The 27456-nt window shown below is 39.2% G+C and overlaps 1 protein-coding gene and 1 long non-coding RNA gene across 4 annotated transcripts in view; one reads left to right on the forward strand and one right to left on the reverse strand.

Moving 5' to 3' along the window:
- Nucleotides 1–1646: 1646 nt before the first annotated feature.
- SYPL1 (synaptophysin like 1) lies at nucleotides 1647–25479 on the reverse strand. 3 transcript variants are annotated; one of them, XM_040472916.1, is made up of 6 exons: nucleotides 25391–25475; nucleotides 25068–25139; nucleotides 11533–11654; nucleotides 10102–10309; nucleotides 4720–4905; nucleotides 1647–3091 (listed from the first exon to the last, which is right to left on the reverse strand). In XM_040472916.1, exons 1-6 carry the CDS (start codon nucleotides 25439–25441, stop codon nucleotides 2957–2959), a joined length of 774 nt encoding a protein of 257 aa, XP_040328850.1. In that variant the 5' UTR covers nucleotides 25442–25475; the 3' UTR covers nucleotides 1647–2956. The 3 variants fall into 3 exon arrangements, with proteins under 3 accessions (XP_040328850.1, XP_040328851.1, XP_040328852.1); XM_040472917.1 differs by lacking the exons at nucleotides 10102–10309; nucleotides 11533–11654 and having other exon boundaries at nucleotides 25391–25479; XM_040472918.1 differs by lacking the exons at nucleotides 11533–11654; nucleotides 25068–25139; nucleotides 25391–25475 and adding an exon at nucleotides 8944–8954 and having other exon boundaries at nucleotides 10102–10207.
- LOC121028873 (uncharacterized) overlaps nucleotides 25455–27456 on the forward strand; it is a 170385-nt gene continuing 168383 nt past the window's right edge. The window contains exon 1 of the long non-coding RNA XR_005789475.1: nucleotides 25455–26133. This is a non-coding gene — a long non-coding RNA (uncharacterized LOC121028873). The remainder of the gene's footprint in view (nucleotides 26134–27456) is intronic.

Here is a 27456-nt window from a genome sequence, read left to right on the forward strand (position 1 = left end):
GAATTCACAAACTGTGAGATTATGACCTGAGCCGAAGTCGGATGCTTAACCGACTGAGCCACCCAGGCGCCCCCATAGTTAAAAATTGTTAAATTAAGTGTGAAACATAAAGCACGTAACAAGCAAAAGCATTTACAGCAGGTAAAAAATTACTTTAAGTATCCATATCCAAATGACCTCAATTCATGAAAACATTAGCAATGATGCTGTTTATAAATAATTCTCTGCGTCCTACCACCTAGTAAGTCAAAGCTTTTACTTTTTAAAAAAAAAGATTTTATTTTTAAGTAATCTCCACTTCCAATGTGAGGCTGCAGCTCACAACCCTGACGTCAAGAGTCACATGCTCCACTGACAGAGCCAGCCAGGCTCCCCAAAGCTTTTATTGCCTGTGTCCTGGACAGTAACTTATACATTGCTTAACCCTGTCAGGTTGACTCAAAATCAGAATCAAAACTGGAAAGTGAAAACACAACAGGATGGACTCCTTTCTGGATTTACTGTAATCTCAATAGCTATGAACTTTTGATGTCATTAACTTTATGTACAACCACCACCCAACAGAAAAATAAATGCTCAAACATCCAGGACTCTTTGAGGACTATAAAGGGAGACCCATGTAATCTTGAAGCTTATCTTGCGTCTGTGCCCAAGACCACAACCTTTCCCTCTCCAGCTCTAGGGCATACTGTAGCAGATGCTTTCAAAAGCTAGTAATCAGAGCCAACATTTACAAGGCGCCTACTGCTGAACACTGTTCTACGGACTTTACATTTACTATTTCATCCTCAGGAACACTCTTTGAGGTCAGTACTTATTCCCATTTTTCAGATAAGCAAATCGAGGCACACAGAAGGTTAACTAATTTGCCTAAAGTTAACTAGCTAGTATGCGGTGAAGCTACGATTCAAATTTACAGGCGGTTTGATTCCAGGGCATATAATCTTAATCAAGAACCTCTGCTGCCTAATAATGGACAATGAGAAAAAGTTTATCAGGAAAACTTAACTTGAAACTTACAAAGCATTTAAAAAAAATTTTTTTTCAACGTTTATTTATTTTTGGGATAGAGAGAGACAGAGCATGAACGGGGGAGGGGCAGAGAGAGAGGGAGACACAGAATCGGAAACAGGCTCCAGGCTCTGAGCCATCAGCCCAGAGCCTGACGCGGGGCTCGAACTCACGGACCGCGAGATCGTGACCTGGCTGAAGTCGGACGCTTAACCGACTGCGCCACCCAGGCGCCCCACAAAGCATTTTTTAAACAAGAGTGAAAGAAAAAAGGATAGAACCAGGGTCTCCAAATCGTTTTTGTCTCTTTTATTTCTTGCTAATTTTTGTTTGTTTGGTTTTTTTTTTTGAGAGAGAGAGCAGGGTAAGGGCAGAGGGAGAGAGAGAATCTTAAGCAGGTTCCATGCCCAGCGTAGAGCCCTACGCAGGGCTCCATCTCACAACAGTGAGATCATGACCTGAGCTGAAATAACAGTCTGACGCTTAACCAACTTAGCCACCCAAGCGCCCCTCTTGCCAAACATTTAAAAAAACTATTATGATACTCTATTTCTTACTTTGGAAATCAATTCCATTTTGTGTTGCTCCTGCCTTTAAGATGAAGGTTTCTTTGTAATATAACAATCAGTGCACTCTTTCTTTTAACTTCTTTATTAAGTTTGTTGCATAAAAGATATACATTCTCATACTGACAATTCTTGCCATGAACAAAAGCAACAAAAATAAGGCAACAGCAAGATGTGCTTCACATATAAACAGTCATGTGGTAAGAATGAGAAATCTGGCCCTGTACAACAAAAAGATTAGAAAGCAAAATGTGAATAATCCCTGCATTCAGAATATACCCAAATGTGTGTGCAAAGACAGTGCACCCATAATACAGCTCACTTAAATTCTTGTTTATGATGCGTAATTCCTTAATCATCCAATTGTGCAAGAAGAATGAACATGAAGAAACATGAAATCCAAATTGCATTTGTTTTCACAATATCAATGCTACACACTCAAAATAGTAACTTCATTGAATCTAAAGGTTAAATGTTTCAAAAGTGAAAGGCAATCTTAATTGTTTTAACCCTATAAAAGGGTCTGCAAGAACAGGTGGCTTATTTTTCTGCTTGCAAGGAGACTAGGTCTCAGCCTGCACTTAAGTGGCATGAACAACAAAGGACAGCAGACAAATACCACTGAGAGTAATGCCCAGACATACCAAATCCCGAGTTGAACCACGTTCTTTCTACTTCTATAGCAAGTCTATTAAACAACCAGCATAATGGAAGCTTCTGCCTCATGCAAAAGAATCACTAACTTAGCTATACATCTATCAGAAATTTCCAAACCCCATTTCCAAAACAAATTTAGTACACCTATTAAGTACTGTAGGTCACTTAGAAAAACAGAAATAAAACATACAACCAGTCTTTGCAATTAAAAGTTTTTCATAACATATAAACAATGTTCAGATACAAATTCTGAACTAAATGTTTTTTCTAAATATGATTTATGTAATCAAGGCTTTCTCAAACAAAGACAGGTCTTAGATATATGATCTGTACAAACTTACAGTAGTGTATATTCCAAATAGAGATTTTCCTCCTATTATGATATGACAATGTAACTCTTTTCTGAGTGAAGACATATGTTAAGGCTTAAGGTGTAAACACTTTGGAAGGCAAACAACTTAGTAAAGAAATAACCAGTCATTTAAAAATGTGTATCATCTCATAATAGGCCCCTGAATTTTCAAATTTACATGTGAGAATACATTTACATCTTAAATTTCTAGGAAAGGCACAGGCTTTATATAAAAAAGCAGCAAAATTTCAAACCCACCAATTTATTGAAAAAGCCATTACTTTTATTAGAAACAAATAATGCTTCTCAAGATGTTGGCAACAGGTCAAAGTATAGACATATGTTTCATACAGTGTATTTTTCCCTTTAATTATATTCCAGAAGGAGGTGGAATACCTCCTTGGCTGTGGGAAGCAGAAGTATTTGATGGACTGTGTAAACTGGTCTCCTTGTACACAAACCACGCATTTCCTCCCCAAAGTATCATATTCAGAAAGCCAAAGATCTAAGAAAGAGAAAAATAAACAAGAAAATCTAGTATCTACTTAAAAATTTATACCCATCTTAGTTTTCCTTTGAATATTTAACATTCCTAGGCAGAACACCATGATTTCATTTACAATTTAAACTACAGATAAAGAATAAAAAAACCCGAAGATTTTCCATTTCAGTGCCAAATCTGAGTATATAATGACTTATTCCCAATGAAATGAAGCTAAAATCTCCAAACCTGTAACCTATGAAATCATGACTAAAAGAAACCTTACCTTGCCATGCTCATCATTACCAAAAAGATGGGATTAAGTTTAAGAAAAAGTATGTCTGACCCTCCTATCACTACTTTGTCATTAGACTTCAGCACTTCTCGGTGAAGGTGAAGGTGACTGGGAGCAGGAATCCTTGCTTCTTTCCTCGGGAGCTTTCACTTTTCTCCACCTGAATGGTTGTAAACTGCCCCTGGGACTCTTCTATTTCCCTCCTTTCTCCCCCACTGCTACTATCTCTCCTACTCCAACAGCTGCAGCCAGAGAGAAAGGCGTTCACACAAGAACTTTACTTCACATCCTACGGTGGTCAACGTAACAAGAACTTTACTTCACATCCTATGGCGATCAGTATAATGGAAATGGTCTTCCCAGTTACAAATCTGACAAGATCAGAGACGAATAAACTGAAGCTAACCTTTTTTCGTTTTTTTTTTAAATAAATATAAGAATAGTGACTTCTGATGGAAGAGGGGGTAAAGAGCTTGAGAGTAATATTGTATTACCGAAGGCCAAATGCTTTATATTTTTTGCATATTTGCTTACAAAAACACTTTGGAAGTTGTTCATCTCAGATCATGGTCAATATAAATGCAAAAAAGGGACTTTTAAATCACAGTTGTAACACAAAAATTCAGCCCAAATGCTTTACAAGGCAGTGCTGACTTATCCACTGGAAAAATATTTTCTTGAAAAGATCGACTTCCTTAAACATAATATAATCAGCATATTGACAACGTATTTAGTAATACATTTATCTGTATTTTAGTAAGATGGCAGACTAAATATTATTTAAATTTATATACACCAATTTTTAAAGATCATTTAAGAAACCATGAAAGTAAGACTTTCATAGACCCAGTGCACGTGGGATTAGAGAACAGGCTCTAAAGTCAGACGTGGTCGACACCTTGGCTGGCCAACTTCCCAGTTGTGTCACTTGGGCAAATTAAGACATGAGCTACTTTTTCTCCCAGTTGTAAAAATGAAGATAATGATACTAGCTCCCACATTCCTCTTCGGATTATTGGAGAACTTAAACAAGATGAATGTAACGCCCTTAGCACAATGTCTGACACATAGTCTTTATAAGTGTTAGTGCCCTTCAGGTAGAAGTCTTGCCTACTCGATTTTAATGAAAAAGACTCAAACATGATCTTGTTCAAACCTGTTTAGCAAGGAGTAGTTTTCTTAACACACTTTTCTTCACCGTAACAAAGGTAAAGACTGTCTGGTAACTAGGGTCCTGAGAGCTCAGTAAAAATAAAAACAATATATCCAGAGATTTAGCAAAAACTATTGCTTTCTTATATTACTGGTAAAATTTTTCTAAGTCAAAGAAAATATCTTACAAATACTGCATACATACCACAGACACATTTAGGGATCCCATACTAGTCACAGAGCCGAAATAACATGTCACTTGATGGTTACAAGGCTGAAGTTCCTTGACAATACCGGGACCGGTAGCTATTTTAATATCTGTGAGAGCTTTAGCCCAGGCTGAAGTGCTCACCAACCACAGAAAAGTGGCAACAAGAGTAACAACGAAGTCCTAAAGCAAAAATAAGTATGAGTTAATAATGAAGAGCACAGTGAACATTGTACACCTGTTTACTATTACTAGTCCAGTGCCTGAGCTACTACAGTGAATAAGACTTAGTCATCTCCTTACAAGTCTGAGATTATTTTTAATTTTATTTTTTTTAATTGAGAGAGAGAGCATGTGTAAGCAGGGGAGAGGGGCAGAGGGAGAGAGAGAGAATCCCAAGCAGCATGGAACCGGATGGGGGGCTTGATCCCACATCATCCCACATTCGGCTCATGCCTGAGCCGAAATCAGGGTTTGGACACTCAACCAACTGAGCCGCCCAGCTGCCCCAGGAGTCTTAAGATTTTGACAGGAGAAATCGGTTTCACGTAGCCCTCACCAGAACCTTAACTAAGCCGCTCACTCCCAGGATCATATCTCAGACCCTGTCAACCACCAAACCACTCTACCCCTCCCTAATTTCAGTTTCACTCACCCCACTTCCCAACATCACCTCTCTTTCCAGCTCACTCCCTCAGGCATCCCAACTGCAAAAATCCTTTGATACCACTGAGACCTATAATCTGATCTCACCACTTTTAACTGTCTCTCAGTTTTACTCATGTTCTCATTTCCCCCTTAACTTCTATTCTACGGTCCCTCATTACAACCCCTTGCACACACTCTCAATTTCCTCGCCTTCCCCTGCTTTCTCATACTGTTTTGGCAAAACTCTAACTTCAGTTAAATCTAATTCTCCAAGACTGGAATGAAAATAAAAAACTTAAAAAAAAAAAAAATCTAGCTGTCCATGATTTGGATAACGCAATGGTGAAAAGCATGCATCCAGGATGATTTATTTTAAAATTCGTGATCCCCAAATTTTAAGGATACTCATTATATTAAGAACAACAACAACAAAAAATCTCTCAAGACATCTTCTCATTAGTAATTTTCTACTGAAGTCTTTGCTACTTATTACATTTCTAACAGGACTGCATTTGTATAATATAAAGTTTAAGTCCTCCCTTGTTTGGTTTTCTTGTAAATTAACCACCAAAGTGGAATAATGTAAAATCTGTATCTTCAAATGTTGTGTATTCTTAGCACCTCGATGCACCTGAAGCTAAGAGTTCCTTCACATCTGCAGCAAAGGTCTTCACAAGCTCAGAAATGGGTTCTGGAGCCCACCACAGAGGTGTTTTGTTTTTCACGTCAACCTGGTTAGTTTTTGATTACTTTTCCCAACCAGCTTGTAGTCATTTATTTAGACTGCACACCAGTAACCACTCACAACATACAGAAACTACTATATATAGCCTGTCCACCAGGTCAGGATGGCAAGGAGTAAATGCCTTGTGATGAGAGAACCAAAAACAATGACTAATTTTACAAGGATGGAGGTATTTATCTGCATTTTGCATGTGAGCTTTCCAGTGCTTCTGGTCTTCTTTCAAAAAAAGGTAGATCAAAGAAAAAAGGACAGAAATACAGCTTAAATTTTTTGTACCGTGGGGGTGCTTTCCTTTTTGCTTCTGCACTTCTGGCTGTACTTTTGTTGCAGACAGACTTTCTTTTTCTTTTTTTTTCTTTTAAGAGAAAGAGGGAGGGAGAGGAAGAGGGAGAGAGAATCTTAAGCAGGCTCCATGCCAATGCAGAACCTGATGTGGGGCTCAATTTTACCACCATGAGGTCATGACCTGAGACAAAATCAAGAGTCAGAAGCTTAACTGACTGAGCCCCCCAGGTGCCTCCCAGATAGACATTTTCTAAACACTTAGAAACATTGTAGAAATACAATGCCTTTTGGAGAACTGATAAATAGTCAGTCTAAGGTTATCAGACCTTAAACAAGTTCTCTCTGGGCTGAAGTTCATAGCTTTACCCAATATATATCAAATCCTTTTGATTTCCAGGTTTCTTCCTTCCAAATTCCTAATTAAAAGACACATTGATTTTTTTCTTTTCTTTTTAAAATGTTTGTTTATTTTTGAGAGAGAGTGAATCACGCTGACAGCAGAGAGCCAGATGAGGGGTTTGAACTCATGAACCGTGAGATCAGGACCTGGGCTAAAGTCAGATGCTTAACCAACTGAGCCATCCAGATGCCCTAACACTGATTTTTTTTTTTTTCCTGATTATGCTCTTTAAATCTACTTTGCTGTTGGCATGACATTCTACATTTCAAAACCAGGTAACTTTTCTGAAAATGATGCACAAAGTAACCTGGGGGGGTGGGTGGGAAATGTGGACCTCTGAAGATAATTTCTGTCCTTCTGAGGGCCCTGGCTTTAGGATGCAATCCATCTGAATGGTGCACCTGCAGTTCTATGGTGTACAACTGGTAACTGCCTATGGCAGCCTTGGTCCCACCAATAAATCAGGATATGATTCATACCAGAGTTTTAGGATTTGGGATACTTATCTTCGTTTGGTTTCGTTTTTTATTTCTGCTTCTCTGCATGTAGAACCCTTAAGCTCCTGCTATTTAACACCAAAAAAGTGCTACATTTACTTAAAAAGGGGAGTAAGTCACAATTGAAATGCACCTAGAAATACCTTAGCAGAGAATTGAGAATATCACCAAAAAAGCATGCCCTCATTAGCAAAGAGTACTTAAAACACTTAATGTTGTATTTGGCTATATTTTAAACTTGGTTATCTCAAGAAAACTTTTTTCATTTATATGGTTAAAAGTAGAATTCAAAATTTAATTTAGAAGCTTGAATTTTTACAGACAAGAAGCATCCTTTATATATTACAGTAACAATAAACCACTTAAAATAGCTAGTTCTGGATTATCTCTCTATGACCACTAATTGATCACTGAGATGGAAAATTACTTCTGGCTTTCTGAATGATGCAACTAGATCACAGTTTTATAGTTTTTATTAGAAAAACCCTCTATAAAAAAGATTTAGATGCTGCTTTCAGAAAGTGTGATTTTTCAAAGCTCATAAAACAAAATATGAAAAATAAAAGGCTCATTGCTAGAGTTAAAAATTTGTTGGAATAATAACAAAATGGCAAGAAATGTCTTTAATACTTAAATTATGAAGAATTTTAGGGGCACCTGGGTGGCTCAGTTGGTTACGCGTTTGACTCGATCTCAGCTCAGGTCATGATCTCATGGTTCGTGAGACTGAGCCTTGCTTCAGGCTCTGTGCTGACAGAGTGGAGCCTGCTTGGGATTCTCTCTCTCCTTAGCTCTCTGCCCCTCCCCCACTCGTGCTTGCTCTCACTCTCATGCTCTCTCTCAAAATAAATAAACTTAAAAAAAAAAAAAGAATTTTAACTAGGGTGGCTGGTGGCTTAGTCAGTTAAGCACATGGCTCTTGATTTCAGCTCAGGTCATGATCTCACACCTCATGAGATTGAGCCCCATATCAGGCTCCACACTGACAACGCTGAGCCTGCTTGAGATTCTCTCTCTTCCTCTCTCTTTCTGCCCCTCCCCTGCTCACCCTCACTCGCTCTCTCCCAAAATAAATAAACTTAAAAAAAAAAAAAAGGAATTTTAACAAGATATAATATGTCTATGATCATCACAACTCCTTGAAAAATTTTTTTCTTATTATGTTTATTTACTTTTGAGATGCAGAGAGAGACAGAACACAAGTGGAGGAGGGGCAGAGACAGAGGGAGACACAGAATCAGAAGCAGACTCCAGGCTCTGAGCTGTCAGCACAGAGCCCAACGCGGGGCTCCTACTCACAAACTGCGAGATCATGACCTGAGCCAAAGTTGGATGCTTAACCAACTGAGCCACCCAGGCGTCCCTTTCATAATTCCTTTTTATGTCTCGAAAAAGATCATGAACTCAGCCAAAACCAAGAGTTGGACCCTTAACCAACTGAATCACCCAGGCACCCCGGGAAGTTACAGATTCTTAATATGTAATTTCTATTGATTAAGCACTGCAAATTACAATAGTTCATGTCTATCTTTTTGAAAGATATCCAAGAAAATATTTTATGAAAACATGAGGTTTAAGAATCTCTTCTCAAATATAAGAAACCAAATAGATAAGGATTTTAACGGACTGTTTCTTTCCTTACTTACCATTTGCATTCCTATGATCCAGGCAGCAAAAATTAAAAATAAATAACAAATAAAACCTGTTATCTTATTTAATAATTTCTTTACTCAAATAGTCTTTCCCTTAAAGTAACTTCACAAATAATTAGCAGATGACAGTGTTTTCTCAAGATATAAATGACCAGTATCACAAAAACACCTCTGTTCTCTGTTGAAGTAAATAACACTAACACTGACTTTGTAGTTATTCTTTTGTTGTGGATGCCTAGCTTAAAACCATGGCTTATCTCTGCATCTGTACCAATAATCCAAAGATTCTACTACCTAAATCTCAGAGACTATTTTTATTTCTAGCTCAGTAGACTCTGAAGCCAAAAAATGGTGTTAGGACTTCAAATCCAAATCCTTTGTTGCCATCTCCAATATTCAAAATTAGCATGAACATCACCAATGCTGAATCCCCTATTCTTATAGAATTATCTGGGTCAGATTTTAAATGAAGGAATTTAGGAATACAGACAAGGAGTCAGCAAACTTTTCCTGAAATGGGCCAGAGAGTAGATATTTTTGGTCTCTCTTACAACTATATAACTCTGCCACTGTGACATGAAAGCAGTTATAGACAGTATGTAAATGTTTGGGTATGGCTGTGTTACAAAAAAACTTTATTAAAAAAAAAAAAGAGTCAGATGTGGCTATGGGCCACAGTTTGCTGATTTCTGATATAGACTACTAAGTTCAATAAAACATTGTAGAGGGATAAAGGGGGTCTTTGAAAAGAGAGGAAAAAAATAAGAAGTAGGAACACAGTCATGAGACTACTGGTATGGTCAGCAATCCCTCAAATCAAAGGCATTAATTTTCTACTTAATTTCTCTACTACTTGCAACCTAATATGCTCTATATATTTGAGACCTTTCATGTTAAAATCAAGTTAGAAATAAACAGACCTCTGTATTCCCCGGAGTACGGAGAAAGTGCTGCAAATACGCTCCAAGAGTTGGGTTCGATGTGACAACCAGAGAAAGCTGAATCTCATGTTCACACAAATCAAAGTATGCTGAACTGGGTTAAGCCGAGAACTTTCATTTCCAGTGTAAGAAAACCTCTATTTAACTCCAAATATGATGTATGCTTATCTCATACAGATGATTTTTGTATAAAAATAAAGTGATTACTTACAATCATGGGAAGTTTTCGACTATCCCGATACAGGTTCGTATAACCAACATAGAGCAGAAGGGCAGCTAAGCAGTACAGGAAGACAAAGACTGCAAATGTAACGTAGAATTGTGCAGAAGAAGAGTAATCTCCAATAAGGACATAATTTTTCCAATTTATATCACACACGTTTCCATTTGGAATTGCATCAAATGATGCTTCATTCAACCTATTAAAAAAAAGGCTCAAATAAATTTGTGAATTATTCAGATTCTCCCAACAAAGACAGAAATACATAGGCAGAATATTGAAATGACATTTCAAAAACACTCCCAAAATGTATCACAAAAATGTATTTTCCTTTGGAGAAGAAGAGAGGAAAATTCAAATATTTAAATTAAAAACTTCCTAAGAAACGTACCTAAATTACAAATTATGCCTGGTCATTGGTTTATGATAGACTGAATACAGACTGAATTAAACACTTCACACTCAGACACTATCTTCCTGCAATACAAATTTAGCAGATTAAGAGAGCTAATAGAAAACAGTTTGCAATTTGAGACATGATACACCACTACAGGAGGCAGAGTCTGTGTAACTGGCACCAGGAGAGCCAATTATCATTCACATTTTAACCCCAGATTAATTAGCTGCTAACTTTAGATTGCTTTTACATTTCCTTATCTATAAACTGCAAAAGCATTTATCACTAAAGATGCCGTAACAGTTCCTCATATAGCAGCTTTATAAGAGAAGAGTTGGGAGATGGAGAGACAATGATTGATGACCAGGCCCTTGCTATTTGACCTATTTTTAGTGTAAGGTTTTATTTAATCATCAAAACAACTTTACAAGGTAAGATTCCAACTCAATGGATAGAAATCTTGAGTCTTAGAAATGTCAAGTAAGTAGTAGATGGAAGATTTACACCATGGTTTAAACATAAGACGTATTCAATAAACACTTTCAACAGAAGAATTCACAACAAAATATTAATTTTACTTGGAGAGTAAGAAAATAAAGAAACATAGAAACTCCTCACTTTACATTGAGTACGTGTCTTAAAATTATATAAAGAATACTATTATTTAGTAATTGCAAATACATGAAAAATTCGGAATTTTCTTAAGTTGTGTTTGCTTCTCACACAAAGGTGATAGAGCAATCTACCGTGGGATGACAGAGTAAAATGTCAAGGGAAGGTCATACAAAAGTTTCTAAATGCTTACTCTCATTTTCTATACTTCATCACAGGCCAGGAAGACAGTTTGCAAACAGGCACTGGTCTATGTACCACAGCCTGTGAAGCAATGATCACCACTTACAAATGAAGCAGGCGTGCAATTTCTAATTTTGTACTCCCCAAGATCAATAAATTGTTGGAAACCTTAAAGAATCAACATGAAAGTAAAAAGAGCTGTTAACCATACAAACAAACAAATATCTTACCTGAATGGATAGGCAAAAGCAGCTGTAATCGTTTTATTTTCATTACCTTTATGACAAGTCAGTTGAATTTCTGTTTTGCCCTTAAAACCTCCACAGGTGGCAAAAGCAAAGATAGAAGCAATCTATACAAAGTGAGACCAAAAAAAGGGGAAGAAGCATTACTGTACCCAAAACATGGGTCATTAAAACTTTAAATATGTTGATTATTAGAAACTGGCTCACTAGCATTCCAGAAATTCTTCATTACAAATTAAATATAGACAGGGAAAAACATTTAAAAAATTTATTTGCAATTGTCAACAAGAAGTTAGTACACCAGCCCATATAATTATTTTGCTCCTACTTCAGTGTACCTACTAAACATTAGTATGAAATTCAGAGGAAGTTGTATTTTAGAATCAAAATCAAAAGGGGTGAATTGGAGGCATTTTTATTTGGAACCTAATGGTAACTGTAAAGCCAAGAGACTGGTAAGCGACGAGGAGATGCTATTTCATCAGCTTGTACGACTTCATTTTTGAGTACTTCCAGGTCTCAAAAAGTTCTTGCAAATTTGTTTTCCTGATCATGAATATACTTACAAGAAGGTAATGATGCTCTGTCCAATGCTATACATAACAGGAAAAAACTGGAAGCATCCTAAATGCTGATATGGAATCAAATAAACTGTAATTCATTCACAAGACAGAACATTATGCAGTCATTAAAATGTTGGGGAATATTCAATGATACTGAAAAATAATCACTACATATAAAGTAGGTTTATGGGGTGCCTGGTTGGCTCAGTTGGTAAAGTGTGTGACTCTTGATCTTGGGGTAGTGAATCTGAGCCCAAAAAGTTTGTTTGCACATGCATTGTGCATGTGTCTACACCTATGCATATTATACAAACTACAAAAACATACATCAAAATTTTAACAGTGGTTACTTCTTTAAAAAAAATGTTTTTTTCTTAAACATTTATTCATTTTTGAGAGACAGAGAGACAGAGTGCGAGTGGGGTGGGGGCAGAGAGAGAGGGAAACACAGAATCAGAAGTAGGCTTCAGGCTCTGAGCTGTCAGCACAGAGCCCGACACGGGGCTCGAACTCACAAACTGTGAGATCATAACCTGAGCCGAAGTCGGATGTTTAACCGACTGAGCCACCCAGGTGCCCCTACAGTGGTCACTTCTGAAGAGAAGATAAAAATAACTCCTTTTTCTGTTTGAAGCTTCTAAATTTTCTACAAAACAAATAACCCATATATGGTGTAGTGGCCAAAAGTTCAATCCGTCAGCAAATTCTGATGGCTCTATTTAAAAAACGTATTTGGAATGTGATCACAGCATCCTGATCTAAACCACCGTTACTACCTCTTGCCTGAATTATACTCTAACAGCCTTCTAAATAATCCTCCTCCTTCTGTCCTTGTCTCTCCTTCAGTCTACTGGCAATATATCAACCAGGGTGATCTTTTAAAAATACAAGGCAGAAAACTTTATCCTTTGTTCAAAACTGTCCAGTGGCTTCTGAGTTCTCTCTGAATAAAAACCAAAGTTCATTTATTATTTTTTTTTTCAACGTTTTTTATTTATTTTTGGGACAGAGAGAGACAGAGCATGAACGGGGGAGGGGCAGAGAGAGAGGGAGACACAGAATCGGAAACAGGCTCCAGGCTCCGAGCCATCAGCCCAGAGCCTGACGCGGGGCTCGAACTCACTGACCGCGAGATCGTGACCTGGCTGAAGTCGGACGCTTAACCGACTGTGCCACCCAGGCGCCCCCCAAAGTTCATTTAATGGTCTACAAGATTCTTTCCTCCCTTAATAATTCTGATTACATGTGGCTACTTTTCCCCTTGCCAAATCTCTCTACACAAAACGGTCTCCGTGCTATTCCTTAACGATAAGGGGTAAACTCCTCCTACAGAGCCTTTGCACTGGCTATTCTCTCTGCCTGGAATATATGGTTCACTTCCTACTGACAGCTCCCCGTTCTGCTATGACTTCATGAGAGACGTCTTTCCTAACCACACTATATCAAGCGAGAATGCCCCAACCCACGCTACTTATTCCCTTTATTCATGCTGCTCTATTTTTCTGCCATTGTAATTACCATTGCCTGATAGTACTTAAGTATTTGTCCATTTTTCACTAGAATATAAACTCAAAGAGGGCAGAGACCTTGTTTTACTCAAGGTGACACTCATCTAGCAAATAGCTAAAATTCAGGGCAGAAGCCTACACTGTTAAACACTGATATAATGCCTCTCACGGATTAATACAGGGCCTACAACCAGGTCATAACCAGGATCATAACTATCAAGAGATTTCTTCTTTTCTGTAAAAAAGATACATGAAAAGAAATCTGGTTACAGATAGGAAAAGTCTGAGGTAATGTCCAACAGAGAGTTTGGAGTCTTCAGTTAAGAGTTCACAGGTTAAGACAGAAAAATGGATACTCTCTACCCATAAATGTACATGAATACAGACTGAAAGCAGAAGACCAGAAAACTGGGCATATAACCATTTAGGATTATAAAAAAGAAACAGGATATACAAATTTAACCAATGGAACAATAAAGAGGCCAGAAAGAGACTTGTGTGTAACTAGATAAATTATATCTAACAAAGCTGGCGCTGCAGATCACCAAGGAAAGCAGTGTGGTGGTTTTAAAGATATGTCCACAAACTCTGATACTCCTCCCTCAAGAGGTAAAGATTAATTTTCTTCCCTTTAAATGTGGACTGGACATAGTAACTTGCTTCTAGTAAACTGAATATGGTAGAAGGAATGGGATGTCAAATAATGGAATGGGAAGTAATAAAGAGTCTACAATTTCTGTCTTCCGTTCTCACTCTCTTGAATCATTGGTTCTGGGGGAAGCCAGCAGCCATGCTGGAAGGATTCTTAGGCAACTCAGAGACTCTTGTGATGAGGAACCAAGGACTATCAGCAACCAGGTAAGCGACGCTGGAAGTGTATCACTTGAGGCTTGCCGACAGCCACGTGAGTGGGCTGGACACTTGAGAGAACTCAACCCTAGCCAACAGCTTGACTGCAACCTGGGAGACCCTAAGCTGGAATCCCCCAGACTAAGCCACTCTCAGGTTCCTGACCCACAGAAATTATGAGATAATAAATGTCTGCGGTTTTAAGTGCTACGGTGGGTAGCAACAGACAACTAATATAAAGGAGGACTTCAATAAATGGTCCGGATGGGCTAAAGACAAATGTAAAATGTAAAATTCCCCTTAAAAATTTTAAAGATAATATAAAAGAACATCTGTGACCAGAGGGAAAAAAAAGTTCTTAAGATTAAAAACCACACACTAACCATTAAAGATTGTTAAATTCAACTACAGAAAAAGAAAGTTTTGAAATCAAAAGTCAGCTCCGAATGTAAAACAAGCTACAAACCAGGTGAAAGTATTTGCAATAATGTCGCAAAGGATTAGGATCAACCAGTATACAGATCTAAGAGAAATTCTTACCCATGTGTACTCTAGGACATGCACAAGAATGTTCACGGTGACACTGCTTACATATCAAAATACACATAAAGAGTGGAAGCAACAGGAAAATGGATGAAATATAATATCAACAGTTATAATGGAAAGTTTAATAGCAATAAAAATATATGAACTATAGCTGTCCATGTCAATATGGATGAATCCTAGAAACCTAACGCTGAATGGGGGGAAAAGTTGCCTAAGATTTCACACAGTATGATGCCATTCTTTTAAAAGCTTTCGTTACTTGTCTACACCACTCCTGCCACTATTTTTGTTCAGGCCCTCACTGTTTTTCACAGGAACTAACCCAACAGACACTTCCTCTCATTTCTATCTCTTCCGTAGCATGGGCTCGTGTGGCTCTCGAGCACTTTAAAAATGGCTTGTCTGGGGGCGGCTCAGCCAGTGAAGCGTCTGACTCTGATTTTGGCTCAGGTCATGATCTCACAGTTCCTGAGTTTGAACCCTGCATCAGGCTCTGCGCAGACAGTGTGGAGCCTCCTTGGGATTCTCTCTCCCTCCCTCTTCCTGTGCCCCTCCCCAGCTTGCACTCTCTCACCCAAAACAATAAACGGAAAATAAATAAACAAGCAAATAAACAAATGAAAAATAAAAATGGCTTTCCCAATTAAGATAGCTGTAAGTGTAAATCAGACAATGAATTACAAAGACTTAGCATAAAAAGGTAAAATAGTTCATCGTTGTTTATATTGATTACTTACTGAAAATATTTGGCTTTATAAATAAAATATATTTTTAAAATTAATTTCAGCTGTTTCTTTTCACTATTTTAGTGTGGTTAGTAGAACACTTAAAATTATTATGTGGCTTGCATTTGTAGTTTGCACCGTGCTTCTACTGGACAGGTGCTTTAGAGCGATGTCACACTGATCTGAAATAAAGATCTGGTCACGTTACTCCCCTGTTTAAAGGCATTTTCTTAATGGCTTTCCAGAACTAAATTTAAGAAAAGAAAAAAGCCCAAACTCTTAATTTGGCCTAAGAGGCATGGCTGAGATAGCCTCGACCTCATCTTTCTAGGTTTATATGCTCTATTTCCCTGCCAGGTACTGTTAAGACTCTGTTACACTGTACTACTACCACCCCTGAAACCCGTCATGTATTTATTTCACCTGCCAGGAATTGTCTCACCCCTAAATCTGTTCTCTGACAAGCTCACCTTTAAAGCCCTACCCAATTTCTTATGGTAGAACGATTCAGTCTCCTGGGTCACCATAGACTTCATTAGCTCTACTATAGGCACTTTTCTTGTGTCTTGCCTTATTTAAAAACCCAAAACAAAAATAGTAAGAACTAGTTTCTCATTAAATACAAAAGTTAGTAAATAAATGGCATACTGTACTAAAGCTGACCGCTCTTAACCCTATTGCCTTTTCCTGTCCCTTGGCTGTCACGTCTGTGCATTTGGTCTTACTCAGGATTTTCGGTGCCCACCCAGCAGAAGGTCTGGCACATAGCACATGCTCATTAAATAACTGCTTAATTAAAGGAAAAAATAGATTTCCAATAATCTACAAATAAAACATTTCAAGTCTTACATAACCATCATTTCAAAGCTGTATTTTTGTTATAAGGATAAATAAATGTCATGTTTGCAATTCTGGTCTTTATCTTACAGGAAAAAAAGGACAAGATACACCCTTTACTAGATAAAGTACAAAACAACCTGAAGATAAATTATATGACAATCTCACTTCTCTCTATATTCTACTGCTGTTCTGATTTAGATTCAAAATTATATACTGGCAGCCCATGACGAAACCTGGCCTGCAGATACTATCTGCAGAATTCATAAAAAAAGGTGAATATGTTGTATTTTAATACCAGCATATGGCACATAAAAATTTGGATTTCCTGCTTTGCCTTACTGTGGGGAAACTGAAAACATGGCAGCATCAGACCCATATCCCATAAAGCAACAACCACGTGGAACTGAGTGACAGATGACACATTAAGAACCTGTGTTTTTTCCAGGCTGCTGCCACTCTCTACTGTTCCAACAATCCTCAGGATGCATGTCAGTTACCAGGAATCAATGAGATTATATACTATTGTTTTTCCTCCAGACAGCTTGTCCTACTTGCTCACTCTGGAAGGGTGGTTCCCATGTGCACTTCAGTCTGCACCCCTAGTCTAAATGAGGGGTACTGGAATGCTGATTTCTACTTCCTTACCACTTATAAAACTCATTTTCCCATTCCTCTCTATCCCATGAAGGACGGCTAAAACTGCTGACATGAAAACCTATCTGTAGAGAAACTAGCGAGAATCTAGGGACAGGATGACAGCAAGCTTCTCTTCAGGTCAAAAGGCTCCACATTCATTATGACAGCCTCAAGCTGCCAAAGACACACCACCACTTAGTTCTCTGCCCATCAGACTGGTACTAGACACATGGCAGATCCTTCACTGAGGTTTGTAACTTTGGAGTGAACTTTCAGCCTGTTCTCTAGAACAGAACTCTCCAAAACAGACTGCAGTGGTCGATTAATCGGTATACCGGAAGAAAATATTTGAACTTCTACTTATATTTACTTTTAGACTTAAACACAGAATTACAATTTTATTGAAATTAATATAAGCCTGAAACCCATGCTGGATCTGTAGGTCCGAGTCGCATGCCAGTACAGTATGTTAGGTATCCTGAAGGTGAGAGGAGTCCCACCATGCGAGGGCAGTGATGCCTTCACCTATTCTTTCTCTTCTAGTGTTCATGTAGCACAAGGTGAAGATGCCTGGCTAAGTGGATTTATGGAATCAATTATCGAATTTTAACCAAACCAACCTTCACAAAAATAGACCAGTAGTAGCTTAAAAACATCTTCATATAAATTACAGACTAATAACACAAAAATTCATGTCCAAAAGAGAAAATAGAAGCATTAACCCCTTGTATGAGCTATATTCATCAGCTACATTCCAAGGTAAAAACAGATTCTACTTAATCAGGTCACAAGAAGATCAATACACACACACACACACACACACACACACACACACACACACACACACATTCAAAACAAGGATTTAAAAATATGAATGACATAATATGCCTTCAGATACTGACAAAGTAAAATATGCATCTAAGTTATAGATGCACACTCGGACTTCATGCACAAAATTTTACAGATAGGAATTCATGACAAAAAAAAGTTTGGAGACCCCTGGTATTTTCAAGGAGTTATTTATAGCCTGTAAGCAGAGTGCCAGTCCTAGACTTATTTCTAGACCTTGCTCAGCTCACTGAGGCTTCTATTGGGAACACTGGTACTCATCTATGTATGGGTGTTTTTTTACAAATTTCTAGTTGCAAGGTCCTGACTGCTACTTGGTTTCATCATTAATCTGATGTCATCTACTTAAACTTCTTTCTGTCCAAAGTTCAGTCTAAGAAAATGCTATAACTGAAATCTTCAGAAATAGACCTAAAAAAAAAGAAATAGACCTAAAAGTATATTGTATACGAGTATCATGTATATCATGTTTGCCTTTACAGTCAGTATGATTAGATGCCTAGCACCAAAGTATTGATTTTTATGAGTTAAAGTCTTGATGCATTTACTAAAAACATTCCTTTTTAAAAAGTTTTGTTACTGATGCTGCCATTTCAGTTTATTCCCACTGTACACTGAGCAGTGAAGCCAGTTACACTTTTCTAAGATGTCCCTCTGTTTGTAAAGTACAATCATAGAAAGTTCTAAACAGCCTGCTAGTACAGTTCTATAACCCTTAAGAATCTGGATCATGAGAAGTATACTGGAGTTCCTGGTGAAATAAACAGAAGTCTTTTGCTAACTCCTAACTATTATATGTTGAAAATATCTTTCATTGCCATGCGTTTACAGAACAAAAACAACAACAAAAAGCCAGTTTTACTTAAGAATGTCTTTGATGAGGGGCGCCTGGGTGGCGCAGTCGACTTCAGCCAGGTCACGATCTCACGGTCCGGGAGTTTGAGCCCCGCGTCAGGCTCTGGGCTGATGGCTCAGAGCCTGGAGCCTGTTTCCGATTCTGTGTCTCCCTCTCTCTCTGCCCCTCCCCCGTTCATGCTCTGTCTCTCTCTGTCCCAAAAATAAATAAACGTTGAAAAAAAAAATTAAAAAAAAAAATGTCTTTGATGAAGCAGCAAAAATTGTGATTTTGATTAAATCCCACCAACCCTGGAGTCTTCTTAATATTCTGTTTGATGAAATAGGATGTGCAAACACTTTAACTACACATTATGGTTGTCTCCAGGGAAAGCATTTAAATAACTGAGTTATATGCTGAACTAGTTGGGATTTTTTTCATGAAATACCATTTTTACCTGAAAGACAAAAAAAAGTCATTCAGACATTGCTACCTGGCAGTTATTTTTCTCAAAAATGAATGAAGTGAGCCTTTTATTTCAAGGAAAACTGGTAGTATTTGTTGCCATAGGTGTAATTCAAGCTTTCAAGTGACTTATTGCTGTGTTTTAAAATAAATAAACGTTCCCTTAAAAGCCTCTGCTTGAATTTGTGATGTGGCAAATATCAATAGACACAAAAGCGCTTTGAGGTCCTCAATATTTAGGAGCATAAAGGGGTTCTGAGACCAAAGTTTATGAGAACCATTGTATTAGAGGACTGCTCTGTTCTCTTAATTTTCCCTTTTACATTTTAGCAGAGTGCTATTTGTATGTGTGGAGTGAATGCGTTATGTGTGTTTGTGTATTCTCAAAGCACTTAAAGCATACATACGTTGTCTGTGACAATGACATTCGATCTACCCTTCAAGGGTGCTCATGGTAAATAAGTGAGAATCAGGTAGAACAAACAGAGAACAGAGACATAGGGGTGAGTCTGTAAGTCTATGAACAAGCTTTAAGTGCAGAGTCTCCTGCTGGGCATAAAATGTTATTTGAAATCCTTTTTCCCTTTCTATAATAGGGTGAGGGGAGTGAACACAAATGGCAAGGCTAGGAGAAAGGGAAGTTTCCTGAAAGGTAGTCTGTTACCAACAGATAGCCTAAAAATGTAAAAATTAAGCAAATGGATAAGGCAGCAGTCTATATATGCCCCGTCTCCCACACTGTGCAATACAAGTAATTTGTATTTTCTAGGGTGCTTCTCTGTGCTATTTTTGAACCATTAAGTTAGGATAAAACGTGGCCACTGTTTGCGAAAATTTTATAATTTACTTAGGATGGCTAAATTTTAAGTATTTTACATAAACTATTGTGTGTATTTGAAAGTTTGTTGTTTAAACAAATTGATATATGCAACTTAAAGAATTACAGATTTTCGTATTTACTGCTTTTCACACTAATTTTCTTGGATCATAATTTGTCCCAAAGTAATGTTTTTAAGTGTCTTTTGAGTTTGCTCATTAATTGTACATATAAAATCAGAAAAAAACATTCAAACTTGATAAAAGAATCAAGAACATTTTACTTTCAACTCCTAACATCTTATTATAAACATACATCTAACAAACAAGAAAAAAATTCACTTCAGATAACTTAGGCTTTTGTGTTTAAGCCAGAAATTTTTGGTAATCCATTTATTAATTTATTGAAAGACCAGTTAGAAACACAAAGGTAAGTTAGCAAAATGACTAAGAACAGACTGTCACAGGTGATCAGAAGATTAAATGAGAAAATACAGGTAAAACCCTGGCACATATAGGTATACTCAATAAATATCTGTTAACATCTAGAATACATTTGACCACCACAGACAAAAATATTGAGAGATGGTTAATAATTCTAAAATTCAACTTAGTGTATAATTCCTTATATACTCCCCAAATAGTATCTCTTCCACAATTTTGTGTGTGTGAATTAGGAAAGCACATTACTTAGATTCATTAAGAGCTAAATATTTGTTCAGCGTTCACCTGTGCAAGTTAGCAGCAACAAAGTCCAACACACAGTGTTTAATATTTTTAAATTTTAATAAAATCATTTCAATGAAAAACTGTTGTCTAAATATTAGGGATATTTGACTTTAAAGTAAGAACCAAATTAAAATTTACCACAGAAATATTAAATACTTTAAAAAGCTGCTTTGATAAAATTAATCTTTGACTTTACTTCTGTGTTCTACTTCTACACATGGGGCATTTATTCTTACTTAAATTTTATATTGTCACTTTGATAGGCTTCTAAAGGCAGGAAAACAGCAGACAAGTGAAAAGCATATGATACATCATTTCTAAAGTTTAAAATATGGGTGGCTTAGTTGGTTAAGCATCCGACTTCGGCTCAGGTCATGATCTCACAGTTTGTTCGTTCCAGCCCCCAAGTCCAGCACTGTGCTGACAGCTAGGAGCCTGGAGTTTGCTTCCCATTCTGTGTTTCCCTCTCTCTGCCCCTCCCCCACTCATGCTCTCTGTCTCTCTCTCTCTCTCTCTCTCTCTCTCTCCCAAAAATAAATAAACATTAAAAAAAATTAAAATATGTGATAGAGAATTTAGTGATCTTGAAGGACCAGGAGATATATATGTCTGTCATATGGGCTCAGTTCTCTCCACTGTCTGGGTCTACCGTCTTCCTATAAACACAGCATCTCAGTCCTGAGAAACCTTCTAAGAACTGTTCAAGTACATTATAATTGTTCACATATTTATTAATTCAATTGTTCCAACAGCCATATGAAGTACTGCTATTCCCAGAGAAGTGCAACAAAAATTCAACTTTTACCGAGTACGTATCACATGAAGAGAACTACAATGACATTGCTGGTCACTGTTACTAGGTGCCAGAGGTAGATTAGAAAAAAAAGGAGGGAAGAGAAGGAATATAACATGGTGGGTGGATGCAGTTTAGAAACGAAGTGCAAATGCTTCTGCTCTGGTGATTTTATTTTTATTGTCAGTAAATATTTACTGGGCATCTAACCCCTTGAAAGTTACATTTCATCAGGTTATATCTTAGTCTAACATCTTCCAGAACCTTGCTAGAGATAAGCTAATTTAGGGAATTATTCTTTTAGTCTTATGGATGGAAAGCAACTTTAAACTTTTTAAACTTTAAACTTTAGATTTGTTTATAATCATTATTTATTGACTGTTTTTAGAGGTAACCAGCCACACCTCAATCAATGCTTTATGAAACTTGAACAATTCATTCAAAACAAATTTAAAAATTCCTACTATGGGCCCTTCTCTAGAACTTTGTTTTATCATTCATTCCCTCTCTGCCTCTGTTTTTTAAGCTCCAACAATTCTATTCACAAGTCTCTTCTCTCAAGCCCACAAACACATTCAGTCCTTCCCATCTTCAGAATGGGTTACCACCAAATCTCTTCACCTTCAAGGTCAAATAGTGGTTCACTTTCACTGTCTTCACTTTCTTACCATATATCCACTTGACCTAGGACCATCTGGTTTCTGAATTTACTGACACCGCTCTTATAAAGCCACCAACAGCCTCCTGCTTACCAAAACCAAGGTATGCATTGTAGTCCATATTTCACTTAACCTCTTTCTTGCACCTCTTGATATTGTTAGAATAGTAGTCTTTTCTTGAGATTCTAACAGTGAGGCCGAGATGTTATTTTTCTCCATGTTCTTAATCATTTGTTCTCTTCCTTGCTGGCAGATATCTGCTGTATCTCCAGCCCATTCTTACCTTTCAAACTCTATATCCATACAGCTAACTGCCTAAAGGATACTCCCTTTATATAATCTAGAAACCACAAACTCAATATACCTAAAAGTATACTGCGCTCCAACCAAAAATTTGCTCCTTCTCCTTAGTGATCTTAGAGTACCGTTACCAACCGTGTCAGAAATTTGGCAGTTATCTTTGAGTCCTCCCTCTTCTTCACCCTCCCTCCAAATACATTTTAATGTCTCCCTTCCTTCCATTATTACCTTTCTAATCCACTTTCTACATTACAAATGAGAATTTCTAAAGAGCAAATCTAATTATTCACTTGTTTAAAACCCTTCAATTGAGTCTCCATTCCAAATGGCAGAAATTCTGGGCTTAAATGGAAGCTATCCAATAAACATCTTCAAATTCTGTACCCCACAAATATCCATTTTCCTAAAGAAAGGACCCAGATCATCAAAGGTTAACCCTTATAAGATTGGCCTATAGGATTGGCCCATAGGATACACTCCTAACTCTGCAAGCCCTATCTATAAACCTTTTAGAATCCTCTAAAACCACACCCTCTTCAGTACCATTTCAGCCAACCCCAACTACTTTAAGTTCTCAAACAGGGCTATGCTGCTTCAACTTTTCACACCACTGGACATATCTCCCCTTGCTTGGAAAGCCACTCCCCACATCCTCACCAAGTGAACAAGTACCCATCCTTCAAGTGTTCTTTCATCTATGACATCCCCCCTAGTTCCTCCAAGCAACTGATTTCTTTCTTTCACGTACTACACTTTGCCTATACTTTTATTAAAGTATTTATCAGGTTATCTTGTGTAATATGTTGTTCAAACTAAAAGTAGTTATTTCCTTAAAAAGCTTAAACAGGATATTTTTCAAAATATATCAGACCTATGAGCACTAATACACTTATCACTAATGCTTTAAAATATCAAGGAAAAAAGTTATGTCTGTTTGGTTTAAAAAAAGACTGACAAATAATGCAAGCACAAATACAAACAAGTGCCCCATTTATCGAGTGAAAACTTTAATTATAAATTTATAACCGTCAATGAGATAAGACTTTTTCTTAACCTTTATATTTGATTAGCCCAATTAAACATGATTTTCCTCCTGCAATTTCAAATTTTTATATACTCAAATATTTTTCTTTCTTTTTAAATCTGGACCTAGGTTTACAGAACCCTAAGTGTGTGTGTGTATTTATGTCTTTAAAGTAGACATTTGTGTGAAATCAGCACCATTTCACTCTTCAGAGGACAAGTAAAACTTTGGAGGAAAAGTAGGAAACTTTTTGAAAATCAGCTTGAGTACCCATTACATATTTTGAGTTTCTGTGTTACTCTAAAACACATCCTCAGTAAGTTATTCAACATAGGAATCTGGAAGTTCTTACTCTTCACCAGTGTATCACTAAAATATAAGGTTAAAGAATTACGGATGTAAAATGTTGCTGGCTATAAAAACAACTTGGCTGCAGTGGCTAGATGCCAGCTGCCTATTAATCCAGGCCTGAAAATCAGCACTGAAACATGTACTACGCCACGAAATCAGAATCAAATGTGCAGAGCCTGATGTATTCGCTAACTCCTCCAAGTGACCAGTGCCAAGGTCGAATTAATAAATCTCCTTTGATGTTAATGACTGAGAATGTTCCCAGGAAAGAACCAAGAGGTGACCGCCGGATGTCACTTGGAAGTACCTAAAACAAACTTGAGAGCGATTCCTAGCCTGTGTTTGAGTGGTACGGACTGATTGGACCCGTTGTGTAGAAGACCTTCTCCCCCACCTCCGTCTGCTGCCCTGATCCACAGTTTATTTTTATCCATTTTTAACTTGGAGCCATCTCAAAAGCAAACTAAGAACCGATTGCTCGTCCAATCACTTCGAGAAGGCACAACCAGCTTTCGACGGAGCGCGGCCTGCAGTCAGCACCGGGCAGAAATGCACGGGCTGGCCCTTTCCACCGGACACGCAGAAGGCAGCGCCGGCCGGGGCGCGACTCCGACCCACGAGCTTTCGGTTAGACCGCAACAGGAAGTTTTCTTTTCCCTTGCGGGAAGCAGCGCAACCAGGAAAATTTGAACTCCGACTCCCTCGGGAGCACCCAAGGGTGAGCTTCGGGGTGGGAGGGCGGCTTCGCCCGGGACCCAGGCGGCCGAGGGACTCGTGACTCGACGCGGACTGCGGCGTCCCCGCCCCGCGCAGGCCCAGCCCGCGGTCCCCATCCCCTCCCCGCCGTCCCGTCCCGTCCCTCCCGGCGGCGGCGGGCGGCCTCGGGGCCCGCGCAGACCCGGCCGCCCCGGCTCTCGCTCCCGCTCCCTGGGCCCCTCGCCTCCCAGCCGAGGGCGCTGGCCTGGCCAGAGCGGGCGCGGGCACGGTCACAGCGGCGCGGTTCCAGGCCTCGCCGGAGCGGGCTGCACTCACCCACTCGAGGACCTTGATGAAGCCGAGCGGCTCCTTGAGCGGGTTGAGGTTGAGCTGGAAGGAGGACATCCTCTGAGGGAAGGAGGGAGAGAGAGTCAGGACCGCGGGTCGGAGGAGGAGGGGGACCGACAAGACCGAGGAGACGGGCGGCGAGGAAGAGCAGGCGGGGCGGGCTCTAGGAGGCGGGTCCGGGAGGCCACGGGGCGGGGCGGCGGCGGTTGAGCCGCTGGCGGAGGCGCTGAGGCGGAGACGGAAGAGAGGCGGCCGCGGGAGGCGAGGGGTGGGCTGGGGCTGGGTAGGGGAGGTGCCTCCCCGGGCCCCACCTGGCCGAGCCGGCTGATCCGCTGGCGAACCAAGTAGATGTTGGACGCCATGCTGCGTACGCCGCGCCCCCTTCTCTGATGACCAGCCCCCGGCGCTCCGTCTCCTCCCGCGCATGTGCGCGCCTCGGTGCCGCACCCCCACCCTCCGCACCTGCGCAGCACCGTCCGCTGCCGTGAGCCGAGCCTTGGCGCGGGGCTCTCAGACTCCCGCCCTCCTCGGCCGCAGCCTTCTTCCAGCGGCTTCTGTTCACAGTTCCCGATTTATAGATGGATTTTCAGTTCCCAGTTTATAGATGAATTTATAAAATTTTGACACAGACGTAAGAAACGTTTCAAGGCTATTAGGGGACTTCTGTTAAAATGGTGGAAAGTTGTTGCAGAACAGCTCAGGAGCGTGATTCATCAAACATTCTTACGGAAATGGAGTTTATTGTGAAAATTATCATTGGAGTCAGGTTTGAAGGTTGTAGGAGAAAGGTTTTACCGAATTCAAAAAGACGTGGCCGGACGGGCTCCTCCTGGCTCACCTGCCCACCTCCTACCTTGTAAGACAAGTCTTTCACTTGGGGTGCGCTAGGTGTCCTACGGAAGGCTAAGCCCTGCTCCCGCTTCAAGATCCTGCTTAAGAGACGCTTTGAGCCTCGCACCCAGGTTTTGAAGCCCCTAAGTAGTGATATGCTTAGCGGCTTCCCCAATATCTTGCAGTTCTTGGAGAGCTGGAATGGTGGCCTGTGCTACATGTGGTAAGATGGTTAACACAGTAAATAAGAAAGCAATTTAGCACAATAGGGTCCCGGTACCAACTTCCAAGTACTTACCTATGAATTAGGTTCCTTGCCATTGAAGTCATTCTGGGAGGGTTTGACAACTGTTATTGAACATCTTTCTAAGTGCACCTGAGACCACTATAAATGGTAGTCCAGGTCTTCCTGCTGCTTTTGTTGTTGTTTTTCTTTTCTTTTCGTTTTTACATTAAAAAAAATGTTTATTTTCGAGAGATAGAGCGTGAGCGGGGGAGGGGCAGAGAGAGGGAAACACAGAATCAGAAGCAGGCTCCAGGCTCTGAGCTGTCTTGAACCCACAAACCTTGAGATCATGACCTGAGCTGAAATCAGCGGACTGAGCCACCCAGGCGCCCTTGTTGTTTTTCTTTTCTACTGTTTCTGCATCTTTTCTCCTGGCACTCAGTTATTGTAGCTCCGAGGTAGTAATCTCGTTACTGGCTTTCTTGATGCTCTACTCTTTGTATTCTCTTTAGTCCATATTTCTAATTTTTTATTCCTGTTTTGTTGAGGCACTTAGGAGTGGGTTGTGGATAGTAAGTAGTGGGTGGGCACCCTGGGGATGGGTTGTGGATAGTAGTGCTTTTTGACTTGGACTTCATATTCACAAAGATTCAATGTTAGATTAGACTCTGGTATTTCCGAATGAGCTATACACCGACAGATCGGAATGATGTTCACTTTGCGACTTTCTTCATTAACTTTAAAACTTTTAAATACACTCTTAATTTACGAACCCAGTTTTGGCATTTCTTTTTTTTTCTTTCTTTCTTTTTGAAGGTCTAAGGAATTAGATTGGCCGGACTTTTTTTCAGCTTCTGAGAAGCTTGATTTTGGGTTTCCTCTTTTCTGCCCCTTCTTGCCTCCTCTCCTGCTTCTTGTTCAAACCTGACATGGAGGGCACAGAAAACCTTTAGTGCTAGAGTCCCCACCTTGAACTTGAGAAATTCTCTTCCTTGGCTATGTGCTACTAGGGGCGCCTGGGTGCATTGGACTTTGGCTCAGGTTATGATCCAGTGGTTCCCAAGTTCAAGCCCCACCTTGGGCTCTGTGCCGGCAGCTCAGAGCCTGGAGCCTGTTTCTGATTCTATGTCTCCCTCTCTATCTGCCCCTCCCCCACTCGTACTCTGTCTTTCTCTCTCTCTCAAAAACAAATAAATAAATAAACATTAAAAAAAGAAAAGAAAAGATAGAGACCATGTAAGGTGAGCAGAAGAACAATATCTGGTCACTTGTCAGAACTGATTCAGAGGATCTGACCAGGCAAAACAAAGCAGGAGTGAA

This window comes from Herpailurus yagouaroundi, unplaced genomic scaffold (assembly GCF_014898765.1).
Source record: "Herpailurus yagouaroundi ecotype Mexico unplaced genomic scaffold, PumYag 100, whole genome shotgun sequence".
Lineage (NCBI taxonomy): Eukaryota > Metazoa > Chordata > Mammalia > Carnivora > Felidae > Herpailurus > Herpailurus yagouaroundi.

Coding starts and splice junctions, on each gene's coding strand:
- SYPL1 (XM_040472916.1), bottom strand. CDS start 25,441: ATGGCGTCCAACATCTACTTGGTTCGCCAGCGGATCAGCCGGCTCGGC. Junction 25,140..25,390: donor GGATCAGCCGGCTCGGCCAG/GTGGGGCCCGGG, acceptor TCCTTCCCTCAG/AGGATGTCCTCCTTCCAGCT. Junction 10,310..11,532: donor GCTTTTGCCTATCCATTCAG/GTAAGATATTTG, acceptor TTTTTTTAATAG/GTTGAATGAAGCATCATTTG.